We start from the raw sequence: 26,710 nt of genomic DNA on the forward strand, positions 1-26,710 counted from the left end.
TGTAATAGATCAGGTGGGAGATAACTGGTTCAACTAAGGCACTGACTTGTCAGGAGCAAGGCTAGGGCACTGAGAAGGCCCTAGAAAGAACTGGTACGCCCCTTTTTGGGATGTGGAGGGAGGAGAGAGAAGCGAGGAGACAGGAGTGAAGGAGTGCATGAATGGCATTAAATAGCATTGACTGACTGGGGTGGAGGAGGAGGTACATTTTGGGCCTCCTGGGTTGGAGTGGTTGCAGGACATCTCTCTGTTACTTGTGACCTGGAATTAGGGGAGAAAGCAGATATAGAAACACAGATTTGGGAATCATTTGAAGAAATCTGAAGGCTACCGGACAGGGTGGCACATGTCTGTAATCCCAGCAGTTAGGTTAAGCAGGAGGATTGTAAGTTCATGGCTAGCCTCAGCAATTTAGTGAGATCCTGTTTCAAAATAAAATAAAAAATTGCTGCAATGTAGCTCAGTGGTAAAGTGCCCCTGGGTTGAATCCCCAGTACACTCACTAGTTGGGATGGACATGTCAGAAGGAAGATGAGAAGCCACGCAACCAGAAAGTGAGGATGTGGGAGCTCTCTGTTCGTGGCAAAATCTAGACTCCTTGCCCATCTGCTCAGAAGCTTACATGGAAGCACAAAAAGGTCCTGGTGACAACGAACTACTTGGACTGTTCACATGACCTTTTCAAACATGGCATGAACATGATATATTTTCTTATTATTTATCAGGATGAGTATTTTTAGGGCCATATGTATTTAATTTCCTCAAGTTTAGACTGCTGGAGAAATGAAAGTATAGAGTTTAGGTTTCACTGCGCAGAGCAGAGTTAAATTGTCTACCCAGGCAAATTTTCTAACATGTGGCTTTTATCTTTTTTATGGTGTATCACGCCTTTAGTAAAAGAAAAAAAATTTTTCAGTATTCATCTAAATTACTTATACATGAAATATTAGTAATACTATCCTAATATATTATGTATATTACAAAATAGACACAAAAATGGAAAGTAAGACTGGAGGTATACCTCAGTAGTGGATCAAATGCTTTATACCTGCCAGGCCCTGGGTTTGATCCCAAGCATGAAAACAAAAACAAATAAGAACCAACAGTAAAGAAGATTGAAATTGAAAGTACGATGGATTAAACAATATAATTAAAAGTTAATTACTATCAATACAAAGCATTTTGTTCTCAAAGTTCTTAATATTTTGAACTCAGTATGATTGAAAATGCCTCTTTTTTGGAGATCTTAGTATAATGCATTGTGATAAAACAATTTGAAGATCTCAAACTGGGTTGTTTTAGATTGTCATGAGAAAAGATGCCTCATAAAGTTTTGTACTGGTTTTGGACATAAAGTTTTGGAAGAGATGCATTATTTTCACCATTGACTTAACATAATGCTAATTTTTCAATCTCATCTACCAACTGCAAAAGGTTTAGTTGAAATCTGGTAAGTTGGTGTTTGCTGATATTAATCAAGTATTTTTGCAATGTAAATTGCATTCAATATGTTTTTTTGTGTGTGGTACTGAGGATCAAACCAGCAATGCTCTGCCACTGACTACTATACCCCCAACCCTTTTTATTTTTATTTTGAGACACAGTCTCCCTAAGTTGCCCAGGATGGGCTTGAACCTGTGATCCTCTTGCCTTAGCAACATCTGTAAAATTCTCTTTCAGTAGCATCAGTTTCTTTCTTAATGTAATTTTTTCTTTCTGATAGTAAAGATATTATTTTTACCTCAAAAGGACAGCTTTAACATTTTTGATCACAAAAAGCATCTGGCAGACAGCACATTATGGATTATGGACCATACTTACTCAAGAAAAGATCAGCAAATTTGAAAATCTGCTGGTTTTTTTTTTTTTTTTTTTTTTTGCGGGGGAGGGGGTACTAGAGTTTGAAAGTAAGGGCATTTTACCACAGATTACATCCCCAATTTTAAAAAATTTATTGTTTTGAGATAGGGTCTCACCAAGTTGCCCAGACTAGTCTTGAACTTGTGATATTCCTGTGCTCACTTCTGCTAAACTTTTTATTTAGCAGTTCATTAGAAAAAAAGGGCAGGGGTGTAGTTCAGTTGGTAGAGTGCTTGCCTAGTATTTGCAAGGCTGTGGGTTTGATCCCCAGCACCACCATCAAAAGAAAAAAAAAAAAAAAAAAAGCATTTCCAGGTATGTTAGCATTGGAACAGGATCAAGCAGTTACCCTGAGCAGCAGCATGTTAGAAATAGTTGATGTTAGAAATAGTTGTGCTTTTCTTTAAACAGTTGAGCAAACCTCCCACATTCTGTAATTTATTCTAATACATGTTTCTTTAAATCTTCAGCAATATTTTCTAAGCATCTTTCAACTGTTTGCTGACAAATGAATCTATTTTACTTTGCATTTCATATTTAAAAAAAAACTTTTCCAGGAATAACCAACGTTCCCCCAGTGATATGTGGCTTTTGGTCTTTTGGTATTAAATAAGAAACCTCAAAAGAGTTTTCAAAATATTTATTACTAAGTTTAGCAGAGAATTGTAAAGTGTTTGATCATCTTTTATGTTTAAATATCATTTAAAAAAAACCCTTATTCCTGCTAAAATTGATGTTCCAAACACTGAATTTTTAAATGTCTTGCTAATAGTGATGGTACTGGAGAGACCCCAGCCAACCAGTGCCATTGTCCCTGCTCTACAGGCTACTTATCCTATGGAAGACAGAGTCAGATAAACCTCAAGTATGTGACAAAGGCAATGTAGGAACACATGTCAGGGCACCCAAAACCAGTTTGCATGTGTGGGGAGGTCAGTGAGGGGGACTTCTCTGTGTGACTGACATACATTTAGACCTGCAGGTTTGCAGGAGTTAGATGAAGGAGGTGGGGTAAGATGGGGAGACTCATCCAGAAAAAGGGAATGACCTATATGCAGGCTTGACAGAGGAGTAGGAAGCTGGCCACAGGCAGGGAACAGAAAGTTCAGTAAGTCTGGATCTGGGAATGTGAGCAGGAAGAGGCAAGGGAGGTGGATGGGGAAATGGATGGAGTCGTGAAGAGCCTGCTCATCACGTTACATCCTCCAGACCTCATCCTGAGGCAAAGATCTGAGCACCTTTGGAAAGATTCTTAGAGTTTCAGTGCAGAGAATACAGTGGAAGTTGGAGGGAAAAGCCTTGAAGAGAGACCCAAGGCAGAACAATCAGTATCTGATAACGTGGTGAAGATCTTACATTTAATTCAGGACATTTACTTTCAGGCTCCTGTGGGTTTGATGAGTTCATGTCAACTATAGGCTATGCAAAGCATTGTGTGGATGGAGTGGCTGGGATGCTAAGATGATGACACATGGAATCCAGGTGGTCTCTGCACCTTAAGAGATCCTTGAGATCCCTTCTCAGGAGGAACTCAGTCCCCCAAGTCATGTGGGTCTCCTTCTGGTTCTGGTTGGTCCTCAAAGGATTAAGCCTAATGGCTCTTTTGTTTCTCAGACACCTTCCTGGCTGCTTTTTTCTTTGTCTCTCCTCTTGGATTTAGAGGCTGGGAAACAAACCCAAGCCCATTTCTTTCAGGGAATCCCAGCTGTGATGTGAAATTTAACAAGGGTGAGTCTTACAAAGTTCTCAGCAGACTTCTCCTTTGGGCCACAGTTTCTGAAGATGATTCTTCACTGCTATCCCAAACCTGGTACTTCTGGTTCTCCTTTAATTCCCGAAGGTTCTGTTCATAGAAACTATCCACTTTCCTTTGTCTCTACTCTCTCCTTGGACAAGGCCAGCTTTCCAGCATTTAGGCCTAAAGAGACAGCAGGAGGTAAGAATGAATGGATCCAGCCAGTAGCCAGGACCTGGGAGGTCATTCAAATATCCAGGGACCTCCTAAATAAAGCCCAAATGAGCCCAACCCCCACCCCTGCAGGTCTCCCAGAGAAAGTTCTTTGTGGGGGTTTCCAAATTGAGGCTCAGAAAAGGGGAGGTAGTTTTGCTACACAAAGTCTATTTATGAAATCACCAACAAAGGATAAGGCAAATTCTTTCCTCAGTCTATTTCTGGCAGGCCAATAATAATTTAAACCAGGTTATGATTTCTTTCAAGGGTATGTTTTTGGAAAAAAAAAAAATTCCTAATTCTTTCAATAGTTTGATGTTTAAAAAGTCACTTTGCTACAAATCTTGAAATTATTATTCTAGGGTCAAACATCGTAATAATTCCTTTACAAACAAGCAAACAAATTTTACACGTTAAACTCTCTATAAATACCTAGGCCTAGCTTGGTTTTCAGCTAAAAAATGTGCAGCTCAAGTCTTGGGGCTGCTCAGTTCAGGAGTAGTCTGCAAGGCCTTTGATGGTGAGATAAAGAAAAGGCTTTTCTTTCTCCCCCCCCCTTCCCCTCCAGGAATACACCTTTTGTGTGCTCTGCCTGACAAAGGAATTTCCCAATTTCATAGTGGAATTTGGAGGGAAAGAATGATATCGACATGCTTCTGCAAAGCCGGCTTCCAACCACAAAAGATCAAAAAAAAAAAAAAAAAAACAAAAAAAAACTGGGATTTGGCAATACACTGATTGGAGGAATAACCAAGACATTGATAGTTAGCAATAAACAGCAACAACAAAATCCCAAAGGATTTGAAATTCCTTTAGTTTCTATTTGGCATGAGAATCATATGGTTTCTTTGTTCTGCCCTTCCCTATCTGCTACATTCAGATAATAATTTTATTTCATTTTTGTAGTCAAATTACTATTTTATTGTTGCTCAAAGTATACTGGTGCACAAGGTAGCTTTGCATTTGTAGAATAATAGAATGAACCTTTTTGTATTGATTTCTTTTGGAAGAGAGGTAGTGTCTTTTTTTAAATTTCTCAGTCTCTTTCGGCTGAGGAATTTGATGATTTTTGCAAAATGGACTAAGATGGGTGCTTTGCTTTTAACCGTTGGTCTACCTGGCAAAAGAATGTCTCTGAAATTCTTGTAAAGATACAACTGAGATAATTTGCTAGAAATGATTATCTTTACTTTTTGGCTGTTTGTGGTATTTAAAAGCAGATGCAATGTTATCAGTTGCTGTTTGTGCAAATGAAGAATTGTGCTTTTAAATCAAATTTCCTCCAACCTAGGGTTGACCAGAACATAGGGTTGTACAGAGCTCTGCTCATATAGTATTCGGCTTTACGAAGCCACGAGGCAGTGTGGCTGTGGAAGACTCCTAATGATAAGCAATTCAGACTTGGGTTTTGGGAGTACAACTCTTGTCACCATTCAAATGCTGCTTTGCTGTGCTTTCCCCTCTAAGAGAAGAGAATGGGGGAGGGGCGAGAGAGTTTTAAGTAAATAAAGATTCCAAATCCATGAAACCTAGGATTTACTATGGAATGTAAATTATGAAATTCCATGTTATAATATCCATAGTGCATCAAGATTTCAAATTAGCAGGTCCTTGTATGCTTTTCAGTGCACATAATGTTTTTTTTACATGCATATTAATAAAGGCCCACCTTTGAGAGAAGAAAAAAAGCCTTCCTTTCAAATGAAATCAAGACCAGGTAAAGCTGAAACTCAACACACAGAGTAGTGGCATTGTTTTTCAGCTAAAAGAAGATGAGAGTTTCAATTTCATCATCTTGTTACAGTGATAAATGTGCTGCTGTGGCCAGCAATTTGCAGACTGTGCATAGGTCTTTCTAAACGTGTGTAAATATGTAGCTATGTACTCCACTGTACATAGCTGTGCCACTCCAATGTGCTGTTTAAAATTAATGACAACTCTTCTGTGAGACAGTAATTTGGGTTGTTTACATGAGAAGTCCTAAATAGTAAAAATGCTACTTGAAATTTACATCAGTGTTAGAGAACAATGGCTTCCTCCATGAAAGTTAATGCAAGAGGGGAATACTGATATTCAGAATAAAACTTTTGTGCACACTTTGCAGACATTAACCAAACAATATAATTTAAAATAAAACACATAGGAATGCTTTCTATGCTGGGAGTCTTCGTGGCTACTCCAGTCTACTAGTGTCTTCAGAGTCGGATCAAACAGGAGTGAGCCCTTCTGGGAGGTAATGGTGACATTTTTTCAGATCCTTCCATTTTGTCCTATTTCCAGCGTTCAGCACAATTAGCTTGACATGGGGTTTCTCTCTCATTTTAAAATCCTTTCAATGGAGTACACGTCTGTGAACAATGTAGGAACCAGGGCACGGGGCTGGAAACAGCACACTTGATCTGGAATGGAAATACATTGTCTCGCTCTCGGATGGGCTCCGATTGTACCCCTTCGTGGCCTTTGGTGGGTTTATGTATGTATCGTTTTGTGTTCTGTAAGCAAGGAACACCTGCTGTATGTACAATATGTGCTTGTGTTACCTTTGTACATCTTCTCCCTTCGAGAATTTAAAGATCCAGCTATTACATCTTGTTTACTCAATATCGTTCCCCCATTTAAAAAAAAAAAAAAAACCTACATGAACTGAACATGCCATGTTTCAATCTGGCCCCAGTGGCTTTTTCTCTGAAAGCAAAACGTGTGTCTTTTACACCAGGGCTTTCTCCCCACCCCAGGGGGTGTCTTCCATTCTTTTGTGGCTCAGTTTAAGGCGAAAAGGGCTCCAAACCACTAACTAACCAGAGGAGAGCCCCTTCTTCCACCTCCAGGGAGGATTTCAGACTTAATTTATCTGAAGATAGCGTGCTCTCTTCTTACTTATTTGCCACCATTACGAGGAGAACCGAACACCACCTTGGCTTCAAGATCCTGGGTAGAGGCTCACGGTCCTTTTCAACCATCTTTGGCGAGGCCTTGCTTCCTTCCACTCGAGTAAGTTGCGGCTTGGGGCCATGGCAAGGACTGGGTGAGAGTCTGCACTGTCGTTGGAAAAAACAGCAGCCCTCCCTCCGGCCCCTCATCACCACCACCACCCGCTCCGCTCTCCGGGGCGAAGCTGCGAGGCGGCAGCCCGTATGGGCGAGACTTGGCAGGTCTGCGGGCGCCTCTCCGCAGCCGCGGGACTCGGGTCGGCAGCGGCCGGGCGTCGGCGCCCGCCGGCCGCGGGGCTTCGCGCTCCCGCCGCCGCCTGGCTCCCGAGTCTCCCTTCCCCCACGCCCCCTCCCCCTCGCCGCGCTCCCTTTTGTTCGCTAGCCGCCCGGGCCGAGCCGCCGCCGCCGCCGCCCGGGCCCGCACCCCCAGCCGTAGGCCCCGGCGTGGCGGGCCGGCCGCCGCCGCCGCCGCGCGGCCTAGAGCGCGGCGCCCGGGGAGGCGCGGGGCGGCCGGGCGCACGGCGAGGCCGCGGCGGCGGCGGCGGCCCGGGAGCCCGGCAGCCGGGGCGGCGGCGGCGGCGAGGCCGCTGCACCGCACACGCACACTCAGACCCCGGCTGCGGGAATGCGGATGACACGCCCGTAACATGGAAGCCGCCGCCGCCGCCGCTCCGACGACAGCAGCAGCAGCCACAGCAGCAGCAGCCGCCGGCGGCGCCGCGCGGAACAAAGGTCATCCGAGCTGCGGCCCAGACGCCCGGGCTTGACCGCTGCGAAGGCCAACCCCGGGCAGGGGGTGGGTGTGCGCCTCTGCGGCGGGGGCGACCCGGGGGCGGCCGGGGCGAGGGCGAGGGGCGCGGGTGGGCGCCGGGAGAGGCGGGGGCGCCGCCCCTCGTGCCACCCCTGCGGGTCGGGGTGAGCGCGCGAGGCTCAGGCCCCTTGGCCTGACTGCAGTGGCCTGTCCCACCCTCGCCCTAGGGACAGCTGGCCTTCGCGCCCCGCCAGCTTCCTTGGGGGGCCGAGGAAGGGCCGGTTTTGCTAGGCCCCACCAGCTCAGAGAGGGGGCCACGTGAGCGCGGGCTTCCCCCCCACCTACCCAGCGCTGGCTGTGCACAGATGATTTTTCCAAGGCCTCTGTGTCCCCTCTCCCCCACTGCCCCTTCATTTGCTCCCCCCACCCTCCCCAGACATCCCCAGAGTTCTACCCTGAGGTGAAGGGATTTGGACTTCTCCCCCCAGGTGCTTGAAAGAAGAGAAGGTTGGAGGAGGAGGAGGAGACTGGGGGGGCTGCTGGTGATGGTGACAGGGCTGGGAGAGAGAGGAGAGGGACGGAAGGGAGGAGGGGGCTGGGTGGGGTGGGGGTGACAGGCAGAGAGGAGCCTGGTCAACAAGCCAGCACCACTCTGCTAGGAGGCCAGGCCGGCTCCTGCAGCCGACGCATCCTGTGTGAGGAGACACACATAGATTGCTTTCTTGGGGGCTCTTTGTCAGCCACCAACACAGAGAACACACACTGACACACACGTACACAAAGATCTGAGCCAGGTTGTGGGAGGTAAGTGGGGGAAGGAGAAGGAGGGGGAAACAGTATCTGCGGTGGGCTTCGGGGTGAAGGGGAGGGGGAAAGAGCCCTCAGGGGCTCTGGGGGGCTTGTGAGGTGAGCATTTCCAAGGCTGTGTGCTTGTGTGGTGGGGGGGACACACGATGACCTTCCCCTCCTCAGGAAGACCTAAAAGGGAGAGGCAACCCCCAGCGAGATCCCCCCTGTGCTGATGATTTTCAGGGACTTGTTGGCAACTCAGCGAGGGTTGCCATAGCTTTTTTATGTAGGGTGACCAGAACCGGCTGAAACTGGTTTGAGGCAGATCAGCTCCTGAACACAATGCAGTCACTGAGCTACTACAGTAGGATAGCAGCTTCCTCCCTTCATGGCAGCCAAAAGCAGAGGAGCTTGCAGGAAGGTGCCATCCCAACACAGTATGTGAATGCACACTTAGACACCACACAGCACTGGTACGTGACTAATGGAGCCCTAAAAGATCCTGTGTAGAGACGATGGAAAGAAAGGTGCAGGTTTGCAGGGTCTGAGATTACTTGGGCTTTTCCTGCCTTTTTCTTTTGCTTAAGGGATGGACAAGGAGCTGAGATTTATGACCCTTATTAAAGAAAAAAATGTGCCTTGCTAGGGTGGGGACACTTGGTTTGTGCAGTCTCTCTCTGTGTTTTTAACAAAACAAAACCAGAATGAACTGATGGATTTGTAATGGTAGTTTGTTTGTTGCTGGAGAATGCTACTTTGCATGCCTTTTTTCTCTTGCAGGGTATGTTCTGTTTTGTGCTTTTCCTTTTAGAAGCTACTAAAGGGTGTTGGGGATACTTCTGACTATTATGAAGGCCAAAAGGTAACAATATTGTTCTAGGAAATGAGCATAAATGCGTTCCAGTGATGCTGTTAGCCATACATGCTGTCTTTTTTTTTTCCTTGTAGGCCTGTTGACTGGGGCTGCTTTTAACCCTTTCATATTTGCAGAGAATGCAACTGTGTGACACTAACTGAGCACTGGTCCAAAGTCTTTCCAAAAGGTCAAGGTTCATAAGGTGAGATGTGCTGTTTTGAGCATGAATTTAAATATTAATTCGCAGATCCATTCAAACACATAGTGACAGTGGACTGGTACCCTGGAGATAAAATGGGGTTCATAGTGGAGAAGAAATACTCTTAATGTTATCCACGTTTGATGGGATCCGAGTGACTTTTCGATGGTATTGCTATCAAGGTGAAATCTGAATGCCTTCATTAAATCGCATGTGCTCTGGGCACTTGGAACAGTCAGGCCTGGAAAGAGGCAAGTTTAGAGAATGGTAGGCGGCAGGCCTGGTGGAGAATGCGCTGTTTTGCATAAAACTGAAGCAGTACACATGTAGCATTTTCCTGATGATGATAAGAAAAGGAAGGGCTTCACCAAATCGAGGCAGCCTGGCCACCTTTCTAGGATTTGAGGAGCCTGGAGGTAGATTCTCCTTTTGTTCATTCATCACCTTTCTTTTACCATGCTCTCAGTGTTAACCTGAAAGATTTTTCACTCCGAGTCAAGTGGTGGAATGTCTTATTGATTTTGGGGGCTGTCGACGGTGAGTTCGCCATTGGATTATTTGTGGCATACATTTTAATGTGGAATACTAATGCAAGACCAGGGGGAGACTGGGTAGTCTGGCTTCATCTGTGCAAAGATGCCTGTTAACTCTCAGCTCTACTGGAATGGGTGGTGGAAAATGTCTCTTGCCTTAGAAGATTGCAGTTAGATTTGAGCTGGCGTTTTCACGCACCTTCCCAAACCAGAAGTGGGAGAGGAGGGGAGAGGAGAGAGCAGTAAGGAGTGTAGCACAGAGAAGAACAAAGGCTGTGAGGGGAACACTAAACATTTTGCCTTGGGGTTCCTTGTGAAAAGAACAGTAACTTCCCCAAACAGGAAACCAGTCGCTCCAGAGTTGGATCCGACATGATCTCAGCAACAGAACTGGTTCTGCCTTTCGGCTGGTCTGGTAAAAGTACAATCAAGAGGAGCCCATAGGAGACATTGCAAATACATTTCTCCCTCGTTTTGAAGTGGGTATCTCGTTCCTCTCTGTGTTAAGCAGAACCGTCTTTTCAGAAATGCCGAGAATCTTAGAATTGGTTAAGTTGTGTGCTGGCAGTTGGTGGGCAGCATATCTGTAGTGAGGGTGTTCAGTATGCAGGGGTTTTTATTGTTGAAATGTTTTTCATTTGGCTGCACAACATTGCCTGTCTGATAAAACTGGCAAAAGGGGAAACAGGAGTGCATGGTTAGCTTGGAATACTTTATGCAGTATTTAATACAGATAAATGTAATCTCGGACGGATATACCAGCAAATAGCTTACATGATGGAACAAAATTCTTTGCAAATCATTGTGCTAAAATTGGTTTTCAGTTCTACCTCATTTTCAACTGCCAGAGGTTCTGTGGATGACTGTAGCAGAAATATGCTTGCAAAGCAGATCCGAATCCATGTTGCATGATATGCTGTTCCTGCGTTTCTGGTGCCAACTAAAACTCAGATGGCTAATATGATAAACCTTAATTAGCTTAATACAATAAGCTGTTTTATCATTTAGTCCTTCATTCCTTGTCTTTCTGGAGTCAGTGATTTTTATTGAACTTTGACAGCCCACCCCTTGCAGTGGCTATTTCTTGAGAATATATTTAAAAAACCTTTTTAGGCACTGCATGTCATGGAATGTTCTGGTGTACTCTCTTGGTAGTTTTTAGCTTTGTTCCTCCCCTCCCCCCAGAAGTCTCCTGAAAATAGCATTTGTTTTGCATTTAGGCCAGTCTTTCCAGCTGCAAATGCTGCTTAAGGTTGGAGAGCTGGTTCTCCAGGGCAGTGATCATGAGCTCATCTTGGACCGGGGGCTTGCCTCAGGTGTTGATCTCACGCTGGGGTAGAACAATGTAGCAGGCCCAGGCCTCCAGGGAGAGGTTCCCAGCGTGCTTTGGAGAATAAGCAAGGGCATGTTCCTTCCTGGGAGAGCCAGGAGGGAACACCCGGGCACCCACATTGGGGGCGGGGCCTGTGCTGGAGCTGGAGCTGGAGCCTCAGCCTGGTGCCTGGTTGGGGTTGCCTGCGGCAGTCTCCCTTGAGGACCGCTGAGCCATCCCCTTGCAGCAGGATGTTGGGCCCAGCCATACACTGGAAAAAAAGTGTAGCTGGGTGTTGAATCCTTGATTAGTTTTCTCATTTGCCTCAAATTTAGAGTCACATTTTCCAGGTTAAAGAACATTGGATCCAGGGCTTTTGGAACTCTCAGCTAACCTGGTTCAGGAACACTGTCTCTCTTCCTCACTCAGACTCCCCGCCCCCAGTCGTTTTAAGGAAGGTTCAGGAAGGAGTAGCCAGCATGTAAGTGGAATTTTTTTGCTCATACCTTCGCTTGGACAGGTCGGAATGTTAGAATTGGTGTTCTTCATCCCCCTCTATTTCTTCCCTTGAACTGCACTCTTGGGCTTTGCTCTGGAGTGCAGTTTGTCTGGGGTTTTGAGCAACCTTTCCCATGTTCTTGGTAGATTGCCACCTCGCAGTACACAGCTGGCTGGGAGGTTGTCTTTGATCGGGAACCTTAAAAAAAATGCCAGTGCAGGGAAACTGAAAAGATCTGCAAGACTTTAGGGGTGGCGCCTTCCTCATTCCCTTAAGATCCCTTCCTAATCCCACATGGCAAGATGGGAACAGCAGCAGCCATGATGGACAGACATTACAGAAATCCACACCTTTGTGTTAATTATATTTTAGGGATGATCTTTAACCAAGTCATGATTAAAGAGTTAACTCTTGCTGGGTGTGGTGGCACATACCTGAAATCCCAGCTGTTCAGAGGCCAAGGCAGGAGGATTGCAAGTTCAAGGCCAGCCTGGGCTATTTATTGAAACCCTGTCTCAAAATAATAATAATTTTTTTTTTTTTTGGGTGCTGGGGATCGAACTCAGGGCCTTGTGCTTACAAGGCAAGCACTCTACCAACTGAGCTATCTCCCCAGCCCCAAAATAATAATTTTTAAAAAGGGATGGGGATGTAGTTTAGTGGTAGAGCACTTGCCTAGCATGCCCTAGTGAAGCCCTGGGTTCAATCCCCAGTGTACTTAAAAAAAATAAAAAAAGAAAAAAGAATAAACTTTAAAAATTTTTAATTTACATAAAATAAAATCCATTCTGGTGTGTAACTCTTTGGGTTTTGACATGTATAGACTTATGTATGTGCCACTGTGATCAATGCGGATCAATTCCATCACACCAAAATTTCCTCCTGTTGCCTGTTTGTAATCAAACTTCTTCTGCCTCTACCCCTGCAACCATTGTCCCAACCAACCATTGTTGTTCTCTGTCCCCATTGTTCGGTCTTTTTCAGAATGTCATATATAGCTTCTTTGACTTAGCAAGATGCATTTATGATTTACTCATAGTTCATGTTTAAATGCTTTTGATCGCTGAGTAGCATTCCACTGTATGGATGTACCACAGTGTGTTTATCCGTTCACTGGTTGAAGGACATCGGAGTTGGTTCCAGTTTTTGGTGATTGTGAAAAAAACAAAAAAGCAACTGTTGTAAAGGTAGATTTGTGTACAGGTTTTTGTGTGAACTTAATTTTTTTTGAGACTAGGTCTTACTATATTGTCCAAGCTGGTCTTGAAGCCCTGAGCTCAGGTGATCCTCCTGCCTCAGACTCCTGAGCATGAACAGAGTTTCTTTTTCTTTCTTTTCAATGCTGGGGATTTTGAACCCAGGGCTTTGCACATGCTAGGCAACTAGGCAATTGCTCTACCACTGAGCTACGTCCTAGTCCATGCACATAGTTTCTCTCTCTCTTCTGTAAATATTTGACTGGGTCATGTGGTATATAGGTAAGAGAGAGGTTTGGATGAAAATAAATTCGGCTCATAACTCACAGAAAAGATCTGGCCTTGACAGCTGCAGTTAAGGTTTCCAAGAAAGAGATGGTGGTGAACATTAAAGACACTCAAGAGATGATCCTGAGAGAACACTCTTTAATGGGATGACATGCTTTATAACCCTGAACTAATCGGAATTAGCCAAAAGTAGAAACACAAAACTCCATGTGGTAAAATATCCTTTATTTCCTCCAGCAATTATTTTTATTCTCTTCAGAACTCTTGGCAGCTTAATTTTTACGTTTGTCTTTAGGTTCAGTAAAACCCAACCCAATAATAGAATTGAAATTTTGAAAAGTGATTCCAAAGATTTTTATTGAGGTCTTGGTTGTGTGTAAACAACTACTTAATTATAACTTGATGTATCTACTGCCAAAATATTGGTGGCATTCTAATATTTGAAATCATCGGTCAGCTTTGATACCTTGTAAGGAAGTGAAAATATTTAAGCACAATCAAAGCAAGGAAGAGGGGAGATTAGAAGCCAGATTCCTTTTTAAAAAGGATAAAACACTTTTAGGATCAGGAAGAGCAAATAGAGGTGCTGGTGAATAAAGGGAGGAGGAGCAGCAAGCCATGTTAATTTGGGGATGCTTTAATCCATTTAACAGATGCTTACTGCACACCAGGAATTGTTAGGTCCTGGGAATACAGAGGGAAAAGAAATCAGAGAAAAATCTAGTGGGAAGTAACCTACAGATAGGAATGTGAATGGCTGTCCAGTGCCAAGTGTCAGGGGAGGACCCTTGAAGAAGCAGCTTCTGAGTTGAACCAGGCAGGACCAGCACGGGAACAACATGGTGGGCAGAGCATGTGAGCAGAGGCAGCAACCATAGGGGGGATTTGGTCTGACGGTGGGTCCCAGACCTGCAGCTGGGAGGCAGTCAAGGGCCAGACTGAAGAAGGTTTCTGTGCACAGTCCCTTCCAATGGGACTTCCTTATATAGCTAGTTTTGGCAGAAGGACATCCTTTGTCACAAAGGTCCTGGGGCAGCACCTTGCAGAGTCTCGAGGCAGAGAGGCCGAATGAGAGGAGCACTGCAGTAGTCCAGGAGAGACCAAGGGCTGGGATCTAGGGAGTTGCTGGTGGTGACTGAGCGCAAGTTTTGACTGCACAGGGGGCCAGGTGCGTGTGGTGGTACCTGACTCGCTGTTGGGAGGGATGGAGGAGGAGGGATGAGGATGCTCCTGAGGTGACCCTGTGGTTACTTGGCTGCTGGTCCTTTCTGAGACTGCAAAGTAAGAAGGCAGAGGAGACTGGGAGAGTGGAGGTGGGAGAGGATGGAGGCGTTGAGTTCAGATTTGAATTCATTTGCTCTGAGGGGCCCTGGGTCTCCAGGCTCTGTGGTCTGGAGTTCAGTAGGGTTGTTAGGGCTAGAGGTCTAGGTCGGAGCACAGAAGTGTCCCCTATTCCACAGGGAGCGGTTTCTTAGACGCCCAGTGAGTGCCTGAAACCTTGCTATTACTGAACCCTACCTATGCTGTTTTTTCCCTATACATGCATAACTGTGATAAATTTAATTTCTAAATTAGGCATAGTAAGAGATAAACACTAATAATAAAACAGCAATTATAATAATATATGAAAATAAATTATGTAAAACTTATTGTTTTGGGGGGGGGGGTCCTGGGAATTGAAATACTCAGGGGTGCTTTACCACTAAGCTATTCCCCCAACCCTTTTCTTATTTTTATTTTGAGACTGGATCTCACTAAGTTTCTGAGGCTAGCTGTGAACTTGCTGTCCTCCTGCCTTAGCCTCCTGAGTAACTGGGATTACAGGCCTGTACCACTGTGCCTGGCTATTAATTACTCCTGGAATTTTCCATTTAATTTTCCATTTAATGTTTTCAGAGTACTGTTGACCTCGGGTAACTGAAACCTTGGAAAGTCAAGTCACAGATAAGGGAAGACTGCTGTGGTTAGCTATACTTAGTAAAGAACAGAGATGATAGAAGAAAAGTGTAAAAAAGGACTGAGTTTGGGGTCCCATAAAATAAAGGCTCATATAGTAAAAACCCACACGTGAAGAGGGATGGGTAGCTGAAGAACTTAAAATACATGCTTCAGAAAGTTGGGGGCAGGCTAGAGGTGTGGCTCAGTTGTAGAGTGTTTGTCTAGCATGTGCAAAGCTCTGGGTTTTACCACCAGCCTGGCATACACACATCCAAAAGCAATTTGGAGGACAGAACATTTCCAGAAAGGTAGAAAAATGTTGTTGTTGGTCATGTGATCTCATTTAATCCTGAAAGAGTGAAATGAGCTGTGTATTATTGTGCACATAGTACCAGTGGGGAAACTGAGTCAGAGACGCTGGCCAAGGTCTTTTGGGTCACGCATGGTTATGGAGGCAGGGTTTGCTGCATGCTCCTTATCACTGGGTGGTTCTGCCCCTGGGGGAGCCTGGAAGGTGGTTTAGAGGAATGGACACCAGGAGGAGGAGCCCAGAGGGCATAGCTGCGTCAAGAGGCAGAGACACTGATGGCGCACAGGTTGGTTCATGCCTCCCCTGTAAGAATGTGTAATGGGGAAGTGGTCGTGCGTGTCTGTAATCTCAGCAGCTCTGGAGACTGAGGCAGGAGGGTCGCGAGTTCAAAGCCAGCCGCAGCAACTTAGCAAGGCCCTAAGCAACTTAGTGAGACCCTGTCTCAAATTAAAAAGGACTGAGGATGTGGTGGCTCAGTGCTGAAGCGCCTCTGGGTTCTTGAGGTACACTGAGGGCTTTCATATTTAACCAGCTTTTCTTGCCCGTGGTCAGCACAGACAGAAGAGAATCTGTTATCGGCACCAGAGACGTCTCTAGAAATAGCACACTGAAAAGTCTTAAACAATTTTGCTGGGCACTAGGGTGAGTTTACAAATTGAAAGGGAGAAGGGCTAGAGAAATGCTTTTGTTTCACGTTCTCTTTGAAAAGGAGAAAAGCAAAGTAAATTGAAAGTGCTGAGAAAAATCCAACAGTAAATAAACAGAGTTTAAAGAATTCTTTGAATCATTTCCTCCAGGCAGGAAGTTCTAAAGTTTTAGAATCAACGGGGAGAGCAGATTCTGTGTAATCTACATCTGGAGACTGAAAAATAAGTTAATTTTAGACAAAACTCCATGTGGTTTCTTAGCTGCCCCACACATTCCCTACTGAAGATCCTCTACTCCATGGGCTTGAGAGCTGGAAAATGCCTGGAAAATGCCAGTTTTGAATGGTTTTCTCTGCAGTCAGTTATTACAACTTTACATAATTAGAGCTTTGAGGCATCTGGACTGATCCATAGGGATCTAAAGATAACTGGGGTGTTGTAGTTCTTCACTGTTCCCTTCTTCAGCCTTTCTTTGTGGGATACAAACTTCTTTCAGAGAGACTGATTCTTGGGGCTGGTAATGAGTATTGATTTTATAATTTTCTTCTGTGAGGAACAGATTTTTTTCTAGGGATCTGAATAGTAAGAATTAGGTTGTTGAACAACTTAACAGGTTACAAAATTAAAGGCCCTCTGTTTTAAAGGAGCATGTAGCTGGAAATGCTTCAGTTATTTATGGTCACCTCTCCATTTTCTGCAGGGAGCCTGAATGGGTTGGGGGGGAAGGGGGCGGGGTCAGGTAATTAACAGCTGGTCTGAACTGGATCCCAGCATCTGGACTCCTGGTCCGGGATGATCACTGTCTTGGATTTCTCTCTGCCTTCCAACATTTATCATATGTGCTTTGGTGGTATATAATCCCATTCATATTTATAATCCTTATATCTGATGAGCCTGAAAGCATGAGTTAATCAAATTAACTCACCTTTAATTAATAAGCTGATTCTTAACAGTTTTACTGATTTTACAGAGCAGGAACAGGAGAGGAAGTTGGAGAACTGATTATGCTTAGCATTCTAGTTAAATCTGGGTGATAAGGCTGTGGAGATTTCCAGATGCCATTCCTGGCTCTCCGTGACATCAATCTGTTTGCTTAACCCTCTATGTTATAAGCCCGTGCTCTGCATACTAGCACTGGAGAAGTTGCTTAAATTCCAAACCATACTTTTCTTAAGGATTTGAGGATTAAATACATATAAAGTACTTTACAGGGTGTATGCTAATATATCCTTTCTAAAATTGTAACTGTCATTCTGTGTTCCTTGGTCTGCTTGTTTTAGAAGAATGACTTTTCTTTTTTTGCCTGTCTTGGATTGTATTGTCTCCTGTCCTGATTTAACCTCATTTGTGAGTAGTGTTTGTTTTTGACCATGAAAATACACAGAATGTGTGTCTCCTGCCCGTCTGTAGGACTCCAGTTACAACTGCCCAATATCTGGTTAAAAGTGGGTGAAATGTAGGCAAGAAGGCATTGTACATGTTCCAACTTGGCTGTGCTTTCATACAGTTGAAGATCTTGCCCAAACTTTTTCATTATTGTCTTGTACTTCAACTGTCTTCATTTTCAGAAAAATTCAGCCCAGTCAATATTTGACTGTAGTCAAGGTTTTCTATTGATATGATTTTATGTTGATCAGAGTTTAAAACAAAACAAAACTTGTCTGTGAAAATATGACAGGTTAGCAAAAGCCATCCTCAGTCACTTTCTACAGTGACTGTAGATGTTCATATCCTGGACACTGGGATTGGGGGTGATGGAGGGTTGAGAGGAGAAAGGATCCAAGGGGTTCACAATGATTGATTTATGTCTGGAGCTGCTGTGTCCAGCATCCACCAGCCTCATATGGCTACTGAGCTCTTGAGATGTGGCTAGTCCTAATTGAGGTGAGTTGTAAGTATAAGATATACAGAAGGTTTTCTATATTGAGTATATTTTGAATTGATATTTTGATTAAACACTTTTATTATTATTTTTGTGTTGGGAATTGAACCCAGAGCTTTACACATGCTAAGGACTTAATTTATCACTGAGCTTTCCCTAGCTCTTATACTTTATTATTAAAATTTATTTCATCCGTCTCTTTTTTCTTTCTAAAATGTGGCTACCAGAAAATTTAAAACCACATATGTGGCTTTCATATATTGGACAATGATGGTCCAGAATGTTGGACGGATGTTTAAATAAATTTAACAGTGTAATTTCTTGTGCCCAGCAGTATTCATATTTATTGATGTCATTGAGGCCCTCCTTAGGTTGGAAAAAATAGTGTAATATCTGTGTTATGGTCTCCTTATTGGAGAAACTCACCCTCCTTTAGTTTGGGCTCTTTTTATCTCCTGGGTGGTCCTTACTCATTGCTGTCCATCACAGGTTGCACACAGCCATGCTGAATTGGTGTGTGTTTCCGAATGGAAAGGAAAGCAGTGTTTGCTGCAGGTTTCTGCATGTGTGCTAGGATCATATGCATTAGACTTGTGTCCTATAAGGTATACTTAATATCCCTGTTAAGACAGAGAGAGGAAGTGACTATCTGAAGATTGCACCTCTAGTGAATGATTGAACTAGGGTCAGGTTCTTCCCTGATTCCAGTCCTTCCTACTGCTTGCCATGTAAAAGCTCCTTGAGCTCTGATGTTCTGTACCCATCATTCAGGGTGTCCTGGGTACCCTGTTGCCCAGAGTGCATTGATCACATTTTAATTTGCATGCAGGTCATGGGGGAGGTCTTGTTAAAATGCTGATAGTGATTCCATAGGACTGGGGTGGCCCTAAGCTTTTGCATTTCTAAGTGGCTTACTGTTGACACTACTGGTCTGAGGACCACACTTTGAGTAGTGTCTCTTTTCCTTGGTCTTAGACATGCTGCTTCTCTGCTTCCAGAACCATCTGATTCTCTAATTCTTGTCAGACTCCACAAGGACTCACCCTCTGGCTTGACCTGTGATGGCAGCAGTAAGTGCAAATGGGGCCAGAACTCATTTTTAGTCATAGATACTCAGTTCTGGCATGAACTCTGACTTCTAGGTACTCAGGATCTGACTGGATCCTTGGTTTATTTCTTCCTGCATTCCTGAATTACCCCAACTTTGATATCTTGATTCCTTCAACTGCTTGACACCTGTAGCCTACTAAAAGAAGGTAATGTGAATGTTGACATTAAATTCAGGAAATGTGTTATAACTCATTGTCATGAAGATTGTCAGGCCTCAGGTCAGCATGTAAGAGTGACTATGCCGTGTTTGGCTGGTTTGGGGATTTGGTATCCAGTGAGAGATGGGGACTGTTAGCCTGCCCCTTTTGCTGCCTCGATGCCTGACAAGGTATTGAGGTGACTTGTGACTTTTCCTTAGAATGGAAGTAACAGAAGAGCACCTCACAGAACTCTATTGAAGTGGCTAATGACACTGTTTCTCTAGTACATGATGGAGACAACCACCATTGAGTTCTTGGATCCAGCTGTCCTGGGGGAAGGTCACCCTGGGACCCTAGGCAAGCGCAAAAATGAGTTGCAGAAAGGAGTTGAACTATAAGAGACTGGAAGACTTTAGTAGGTGTCTTCCTGTGGGAAGGCACATTGATTAAATCAGCCATGGCAATAAAATTATGTCTGTCACATGAGATAGTTTACCTCCCCATCTCTGCAAAAGTCTACTATTTCATAGAACTCTTAGTTGAGTTTTAGATCTTATGAACATTTCAACACTGAGAGTTCTGTGAAATATGAACCTGGACATTGAATATGATTATTAGTTGTTAACTAAACCCATTATCACTCCCTGTTGAGTGCAGAGTCCTGTACCTGGCCTGGTGGGAGCCTTTGCTCAGGGCCAGTGGTGGTGGCTGGAAGGGGAGCATGATGGAAGAACATGGTCAAGCCTGGGTGCTAGGACAGGCAAGGCTGTGGGCTATGGGAGAAAGGGAATAGAACTGTGGGTGTCAATCAGAGTTGGGGGTGAGCTCAGACGTAGCTGAGGCAGAAGTCAGAGGCCTGACTGTTCCATGCAGACATCCTGTTGGGGTAAGGTAGGAATCAAAGACCAGATCTGTGGAGGACATCAGAAGGTGAAATGGCGAAGGGTGGTCACAAGAACAGTGAAGTGGGCAAGAACCAGGAGAGCACATGGGTGCAGAACAGATGGATACTTGAAAGTACAAGATGGCAAGAATCAGACTATCTGAATGATGGATGGTGCTGGCAGGAAAGGCCACTGGATGACCTGAAATGTGAGTAAATAGGTGAATGAGGGAGGCCAGTATGTGGTGCCGTACCGGGATTACTGCATAGCTGAATGGGAACCAACCTTACCTGGCAGGCTTCATGTGGGATGGTGATGGAGGACACCTGGTGGCCCAGGTGGCAGGAGAGAAGCATGTGGGTCAGAAGCAGTAGCTCCTTGTAGGCCAGATTCCTGTGGGAGGCACTGAAAGCCTAGATTGTTTGGAGTTTGCCTGGCATGGCGGGTCCAGGGTGAAGACAGAGCCGTCCTTTAACGTAGTGAAAAGGGAGCTCATTAAAGGCCCTGCTGCAGCGACTGCCAGGACCCGAGTCCAGGAACTCGGCCCGCATCTTCACTAAGCGCGCTCCGCATTCTTCTCCAGGCCACATGTGCTTGGTTGTCCATTTGTGCCCCACCCTTGGTAGAACTGCATTTTTTAAATCTTTCCTATGTACGTGGCCCCATATGACTTCCCCGCAGCTCCTGTCTCTCCACGTCTGCATTCACAGACTGGTGGATGTAGCTGTATTCCTCAGCCCTGCTTCCACTTCTCAAGACCAGACATCTGACGGGTCCTGACATCATTGACTGTGCCTGAGAGGGCAGGGTTCCTGCTGCCAGTCGTTGTCAGTGAAGGTGGCCAGTGGGCTCCCGAGACACCCCAGCACTCTACCACAGTAAGAACCATAAAAGTAAAATTGCTACAATGTTAGCCTTCTCTTACGTATAGTCAAGGTATTCCTTTCTCATTTTAAAATGCTGTGCTTTCACTTAGTGGGGTGGCACACGCCTGTAATCCCAGGGGCTTGGTCCACTGTGACAGGAGGATTGCGAGTTCAAAACCAGCCTCGGCAATGGTGAGGCACTAAGCAACTCAGTGAGACCCTGTCTCTAAATAAAATACAAAATAGGGCTGGGGATAAAGAAGAATAAAATTATGGCATTTGCTGGTAAATGGATGAAGTTGGAAAATACCATGCTAAGCGAAGTAGGCCAAGCCCAAGAAACCAAAGGCCGAATGTTTTCTCTGATAAGTCCACGGACAATATGTAACAAGGGGGATGGCGGGAGGAAGAGAAAAACAAGGAACTTTGGATGGTGTAGAGGAAAATGGGGAGGGAGGGGGTGAAGGACAGAAAGATAGTAGAATGTAACAGTATTACCCTACGTACAGGTATGATTACATGAGTGGTGTGAATCTACATTGTGCACAACAATAGTAATGAAAAGTTGTACTCCATTTGTGTACAGTGAATCAAAATGCAGTCTGTAAAAATAAAAAAAGATTTTAATAAAAAAAAAATAGGACTGGGGATGTGGCTCAGTCATCAAGTGCCCTGAGTTCAGTGCCTGGTACCTCCCCCCTCCTCCCCCCCCAAATGCTGTGCCTTCTAGAGAATGTTTCCAGGGGAGCAGAATCTGCATTGAGTGAGTGAGTAGTCAGTGAGAGATGTGCTACCTATGTTTGTCAGGCACATTTGATAAGCTGGAGGCAAAAAGGCAATGAAAATGGGGCCTGCCTTTTTTTGTAGAATATGCTTTTGTTCATATATATATATAAAAATGGCATTGTTGGCCAACTGTTAGCTTTTCCAGTGGTCGGGATGGCGTTCCTCGGTTCGTCACATCTTTCACCTCTTCCTGTAGCCTCCAGCACGGAGTTGTTCCATGACTGTTCTGTGGTGGGGGAAAAGTTTGTAGCTTTGCCTTAATTCGTCACTGTGTTGTCAGAAAGCAACTTAGCCATAAGCCAAATTGGATTTGTGTGCTTCGTTTTTAACACTTTGTTGACATACTTGGGGTTTTTAGGGCAGGACTGGGAAGAATATGAGAAAAGGAAAGGACTGGAATCAAAAGAAGGTTCTGAGAAAGTTAAGTCTTGGTGGAACTGGAGAGAAGGTGAAGGATGACAAAAAGGGAGGCACAGACGAGAAAGAGAAATGAAGGGAGCAGTCTGCAGTTGCTGTGAGAAGAAAATGTGTGCAAAGGCCCCTGACATCTCCTGGCTGGAGGGAAGTTTGGTAGGAAATGATAAAACACAGGAGTTGCCAGGAAGATGCGTTGACTAGTTGACTTGGTCACCTTGGGAAAGGCAGCTAAGGAAGCAGCATCTGTTTGGAGCCACTTTTGATTTCTATGTCATTAAAACTCACAGCAACCCCACAAAGTGGGCAACCCTGTTGTCCCATTTTATACCTGAGGAATGGAGGCTCAGAAAGCCTAAGGAACTTGCCAAGGCTGGGCCAAGTGCATTCATACCTGGGTCTTTCTGACTCCCAGCTACCCTCCTCCTCACTCTTTAGTGTAGGGGCCAGGGTGCATGAACTCTTTCAAGTATAGAAAGTGACTCTTTTCTATTTTCTATTTACTCAAAATCACAGAAACAGTGTTTGACCTGCAGTATTTACTCCACAGATGCACAGCTATTGCTGGTTGTCCGAGTAATGCCCTAGTCCAAGACACTGAGGTAGGAAACTTGGCTGTGTCTAGAGGACTGTTCAAGCATCAGGTTTAGGGTCTTTCATGGGCACGAAAATGTATATTTGGGGCCTCTCTTAGGGGTGTGTGTGTGCGTTTGAGGTCCCTCAGAGGTGTATATAGTATTTAGCAAAATGCAAGTCTGGTTTATCTGGTCAATGTTAATTTGGGAAAGATTAAACATGTAGTTCAGCACTTGACTTAACAGTAGCCTACTTAATGGTTTTGATTTAGATGACTCAGAATTTAAAAAAAAAAATTATTCCTCTGATCTGGAGCATTATGACTCCGTTGGAATTTCAGATGTGGCTATAGTGTCTTTGGCTACACAGTGCGCTACTTCAGGTCATCGAGGACAGGACACATCTTTTCTGCATTTGTTTGGCTTCTTAGAAGACCTTGTCGAGCTGCTGGACTGCAAGGGGCACTTGAGGGCGCTTCGTTACCTGCCATGATGGTTGGGAAATCTGATGACAGCTGTCTTGTTTTTGCCTGGTGGAGAGAATCAGTGTGTGGCTTAATTTCTTCTCAGCTTTCTTTGTGCTAGAGTCCTTAACGCTCACCTTGTTTTTATGTTAAAATAACTCACATTTAGTAAACACTGTGTCCCAGGTACTGGAGTAAGCACCTACCTGGATTTTTTTTATTTAATCCTCACGATAGCTCCAGGAGGTTGATCTCTTACCTCTCTTTTACCTTTGTGGGAATAGAGTCCTAAAGAAATTAGGTGACTTACTTGAATTTCATAACTTTTAAAGGGAAAGTCAGGACTCACCTCAATTTGTCTTGCTCTGCAACCCAGGCTGTGACCACTGCTGTGTGCTGTGGTTTGTAGGTGTCATTTTAGCAGCTAATTGGTGGCAGGCTCAAATGTCTTTGAGGTTCAAAGCCAATGTGTTTCTCGTGCTGCCATGTCCAAGAGGTGTTCCTTTGTTACTGCCTGACCCGGATGGTGGCTGTGGCTGCTGAAGGGCCATGAAGCTGAAGGGTTAGCACACTCCCTCCCAGCCTGTCTTCCTTTTCCATACCTGCATGTGCCTGCTTGTAGGTATGTGTGACTTTTACAACCCAGGTAGCCTGCTTCTGTCAGCACTTACAGAGCCAGCCTGGCAGGGCTTTTAATAATCATTTCAATGGCTGAACACACAAAGAAAAGTCTTTTTATTTTTTCTTAATTTGTTTAATTTGGTCCTGGGGATTAAACCCAGGGGTGCTGTAACACTGAGCTACATCCCCAGCCTATAATTTATTTGGAGATAGAGTCTTGCTGAGTTGTCCAGGCTGACCTTGAATTTGTGAACCTTGAAGCCGCCTTAGCCTCCCTAGTCACTGGGATTATAGGCATGTGCCACTTCACCCGATGAGAATCACTTCTTAAACCTTACTTCAAGTACATCTACAGGCATTTCACCTCTAAAGCTTCTAGGATGATGTAAGCCTGGGTGATGTGCCCAGCCTTGGATGCCCATTTTGAAGACTTTAAGTGTAGGTACACAGTCAGCACTAGAAAGTTCTGAGACACCTCGAGAGAAAAGAAATTGTATGTGTGTGTGTTTAACCTAGTGTTTCCCAAACTCCTAGACCGTAAGGCCTCTTTTTCCCTTATTTTGGTGGAAAGTTCAGTAGCAGGAGGTGTGTGCCTGGATGGATATTGTTTTACGCTGTTGGTTGCCTTTGATGAAATGAATGAAAGATGAGGGCGGGGCTTTTGAGGATACTCAGGGCTGTATCCATTCTCCTCTTATTATTAATATAAGTGATTGATGAAATGATGCAATTAGTTCTCTTTTTTCCTGTTTTCTGTCTACTCTAGGAAAAGAGCTTCTAAATGAGCTTATTTTTAAAATCAGTGGTGGTAGGCATGCTGTGAGTGATCACTTTGAGGATGCACTCAGTCATGTTTTACTGATGGAAGTACTGTGATTCATAATTCAGAAACTGTTTGTATTGAATTTGGAGTCTAGTGAGAACCATTTCATGGCTAGCTAGGGTATCCTTTGGGAGCATAGGAAGCCTGGTGGTAGCTGTGCAGGGAGCCACTGTCCACTTCCTCCCCAGGCTGGTGGGAGATGAGGGGCAGGCCCGGGCTGGAGCAGTGGCTTGCTGCTGCCTGCATTCCGGTGTGGGAGACCCAGGGAAGTGAGTTTATCATGATTTCAGCAGGATCAGGTGTTGGTGGGAGGGGGTCTGTGCTTACATGAAGCAGAATTTTTCTTTTTCTTTCTTTTTTGGTACTGTGGATTGAACCCGGGGTGCTTTACGGAGATACTTTCCCAGCATGCCCCACTTTTTTCCTTTTGAGACAGAGTCTCTGTAAGTTGCTTCGGGCGTCCTTAAGTTATTGAGGCTGGCCTTCAACTTGCGATTCTCTTGTCTCAGCCTCCTGAGTCGCTGGGATTATAGGTGTGTGCTACTGCACCCAGATGTGGAACAGGGTTTTTCATTCTCAGCACTATTCAGAACATTGACTATCGACATCCTTTTCTCTTTTTTTTTTGTGGTGCTAGGAACTGAACCTAAGGCCCTACACATGCCAGGCAAGCACTTTTCCACTGTGCTGCATTCCCAGCCCTGGACTGTAGACATTGTTGTGGGGCTGCCTAGTGCTGTGTAGGATGTTGAGCAGCATCCTCAGCCTCTGCTCACTGCATGCTAGTAGCATGCCTCCACCCCTAAGTTATGACACCCGAATATCTCTGGCCTTTGCTAAATGTTGGTGGTGGTGGAACTTGCATCAGCCACTGACTTCAAGCCTTGCAGAAGAACAATACTTCCAAACTTTGGGAGGTGAAAATTTCAAAAAGAAGACCTGATGAGGGAAGCAAGCCAGCCACCCTGTGCATGGTCAAGTCCTCACAGAAGTGCAGGTACCTGTAGGTACTGGTTTTCTCTTCTTTTTTGTACTGGGTATTGAACCCAGGGTTGCTCTACCTCTGAACTACATCCCCAGATCTTTTTGTTTTGCATTTGGAGACAGGGTCACAGGGTCTCACTAAGTTTCTGAGACTGGCCTTGAACTTGGAATCCTCTGCTGCTGGAATTATAGGCATGCCCTATCATGCCTGACTTTCTTCCATGTTTTTTAATGCTGGAAGTTTCAAAAGTGCTTGCAAATATTTTTTATTTAGTATTTAAAAATTTAAAAATGAAAAAAAAAAAAACAACAATTAAGAAGACATAGGGAGTATAACTGAGGGTTTGGAGCATTTCAGGGACAAAGGTTGCTGTGCAGGATTTAGGACCTTGGTGCAGAAATTCAAAACCTTATTTAGGTGACAAAGGAAAATTACTTTGAAGCTTTCCTTTCTATATTCAAAACATCACTTGTAATTTAGGAAATCTATATTTTGCTTCAAACTGGAATTGTGGAGATGCTACTAAAAAGCATGGTATTTACAAAATGCCAAAAGAAAGCTCCTGGTGTCTAGATGATATCTTGGAGTTAAAAGAATATAGTGAATCCATTAGGAAATAAAACTTCCATAGATTGCCAGGGCTGATATTTTGACAAGTCCTAAGTGTGTAGGAAATTTAAACTTCCACCTGCTTCCTTTTATATAGATGGGAGATTTTGGAAATTAAAAATGTATGTTTATGTGGATTGAAATTTGAAAAAAAATTTTCTTTAGTTTTAAGAGAATATAAATAGAAGTATGGAATAAAAGTTCAAAAGTCTTGCTATAGTTCACCCTTGTCCTCTGTCCCATTGCCCTTTCTAGATTAAGGGTCAAAATATTTGATGTGCAGCCTTCTAAACCTTTCTAGGAATTCTTTGTGTGAGTGGGTTGGAGTTTGAACCTAGGGGCGCTTTACCACTGAGCTACATCCCAGTCTTTTTTATGTTACATTTTGAGACAGGGTCTTGATGAGTTATTGAGACTGGGCTTAAACTTGGGATCCTCCTGCTTCCGCCTTCAAAATTGCTGGGATTACAAGTGTGAGCCGGTGTGCCTGAC

The 26,710-nt window shown here is 44.4% G+C and overlaps 1 protein-coding gene across 9 annotated transcripts in view; it reads left to right on the forward strand.

Moving 5' to 3' along the window:
- The first annotated feature begins 7,210 nt into the window (after positions 1–7,210).
- Znf532 (zinc finger protein 532) overlaps positions 7,211–26,710 on the forward strand; it is a 109,509-nt gene continuing 90,009 nt past the window's right edge. For 2 of the 9 annotated variants that reach the window (XM_047525908.1, XM_047525906.1), the window contains exons 1-3: positions 7,399–7,537; positions 9,062–9,143; positions 9,230–9,339. Coding sequence is in view for 1 of the 9 variants with exons in the window: in XM_047525904.1 (XP_047381860.1) it covers positions 7,389–7,473 (85 nt within the window). In the remaining 8 variants the exon portion in view is untranslated. Of the gene's footprint in view, positions 7,538–9,061; positions 9,144–9,229; positions 9,340–20,791; positions 20,954–26,710 lie in introns of those variants that run through there. The other 7 variants (XM_047525907.1, XM_047525911.1, XM_047525910.1 and 4 more) reach the window with 7 other exon arrangements.

This window comes from Sciurus carolinensis, chromosome 15, assembly GCF_902686445.1.
Source record: "Sciurus carolinensis chromosome 15, mSciCar1.2, whole genome shotgun sequence".
NCBI classification, from domain to species: domain Eukaryota; kingdom Metazoa; phylum Chordata; class Mammalia; order Rodentia; family Sciuridae; genus Sciurus; species Sciurus carolinensis.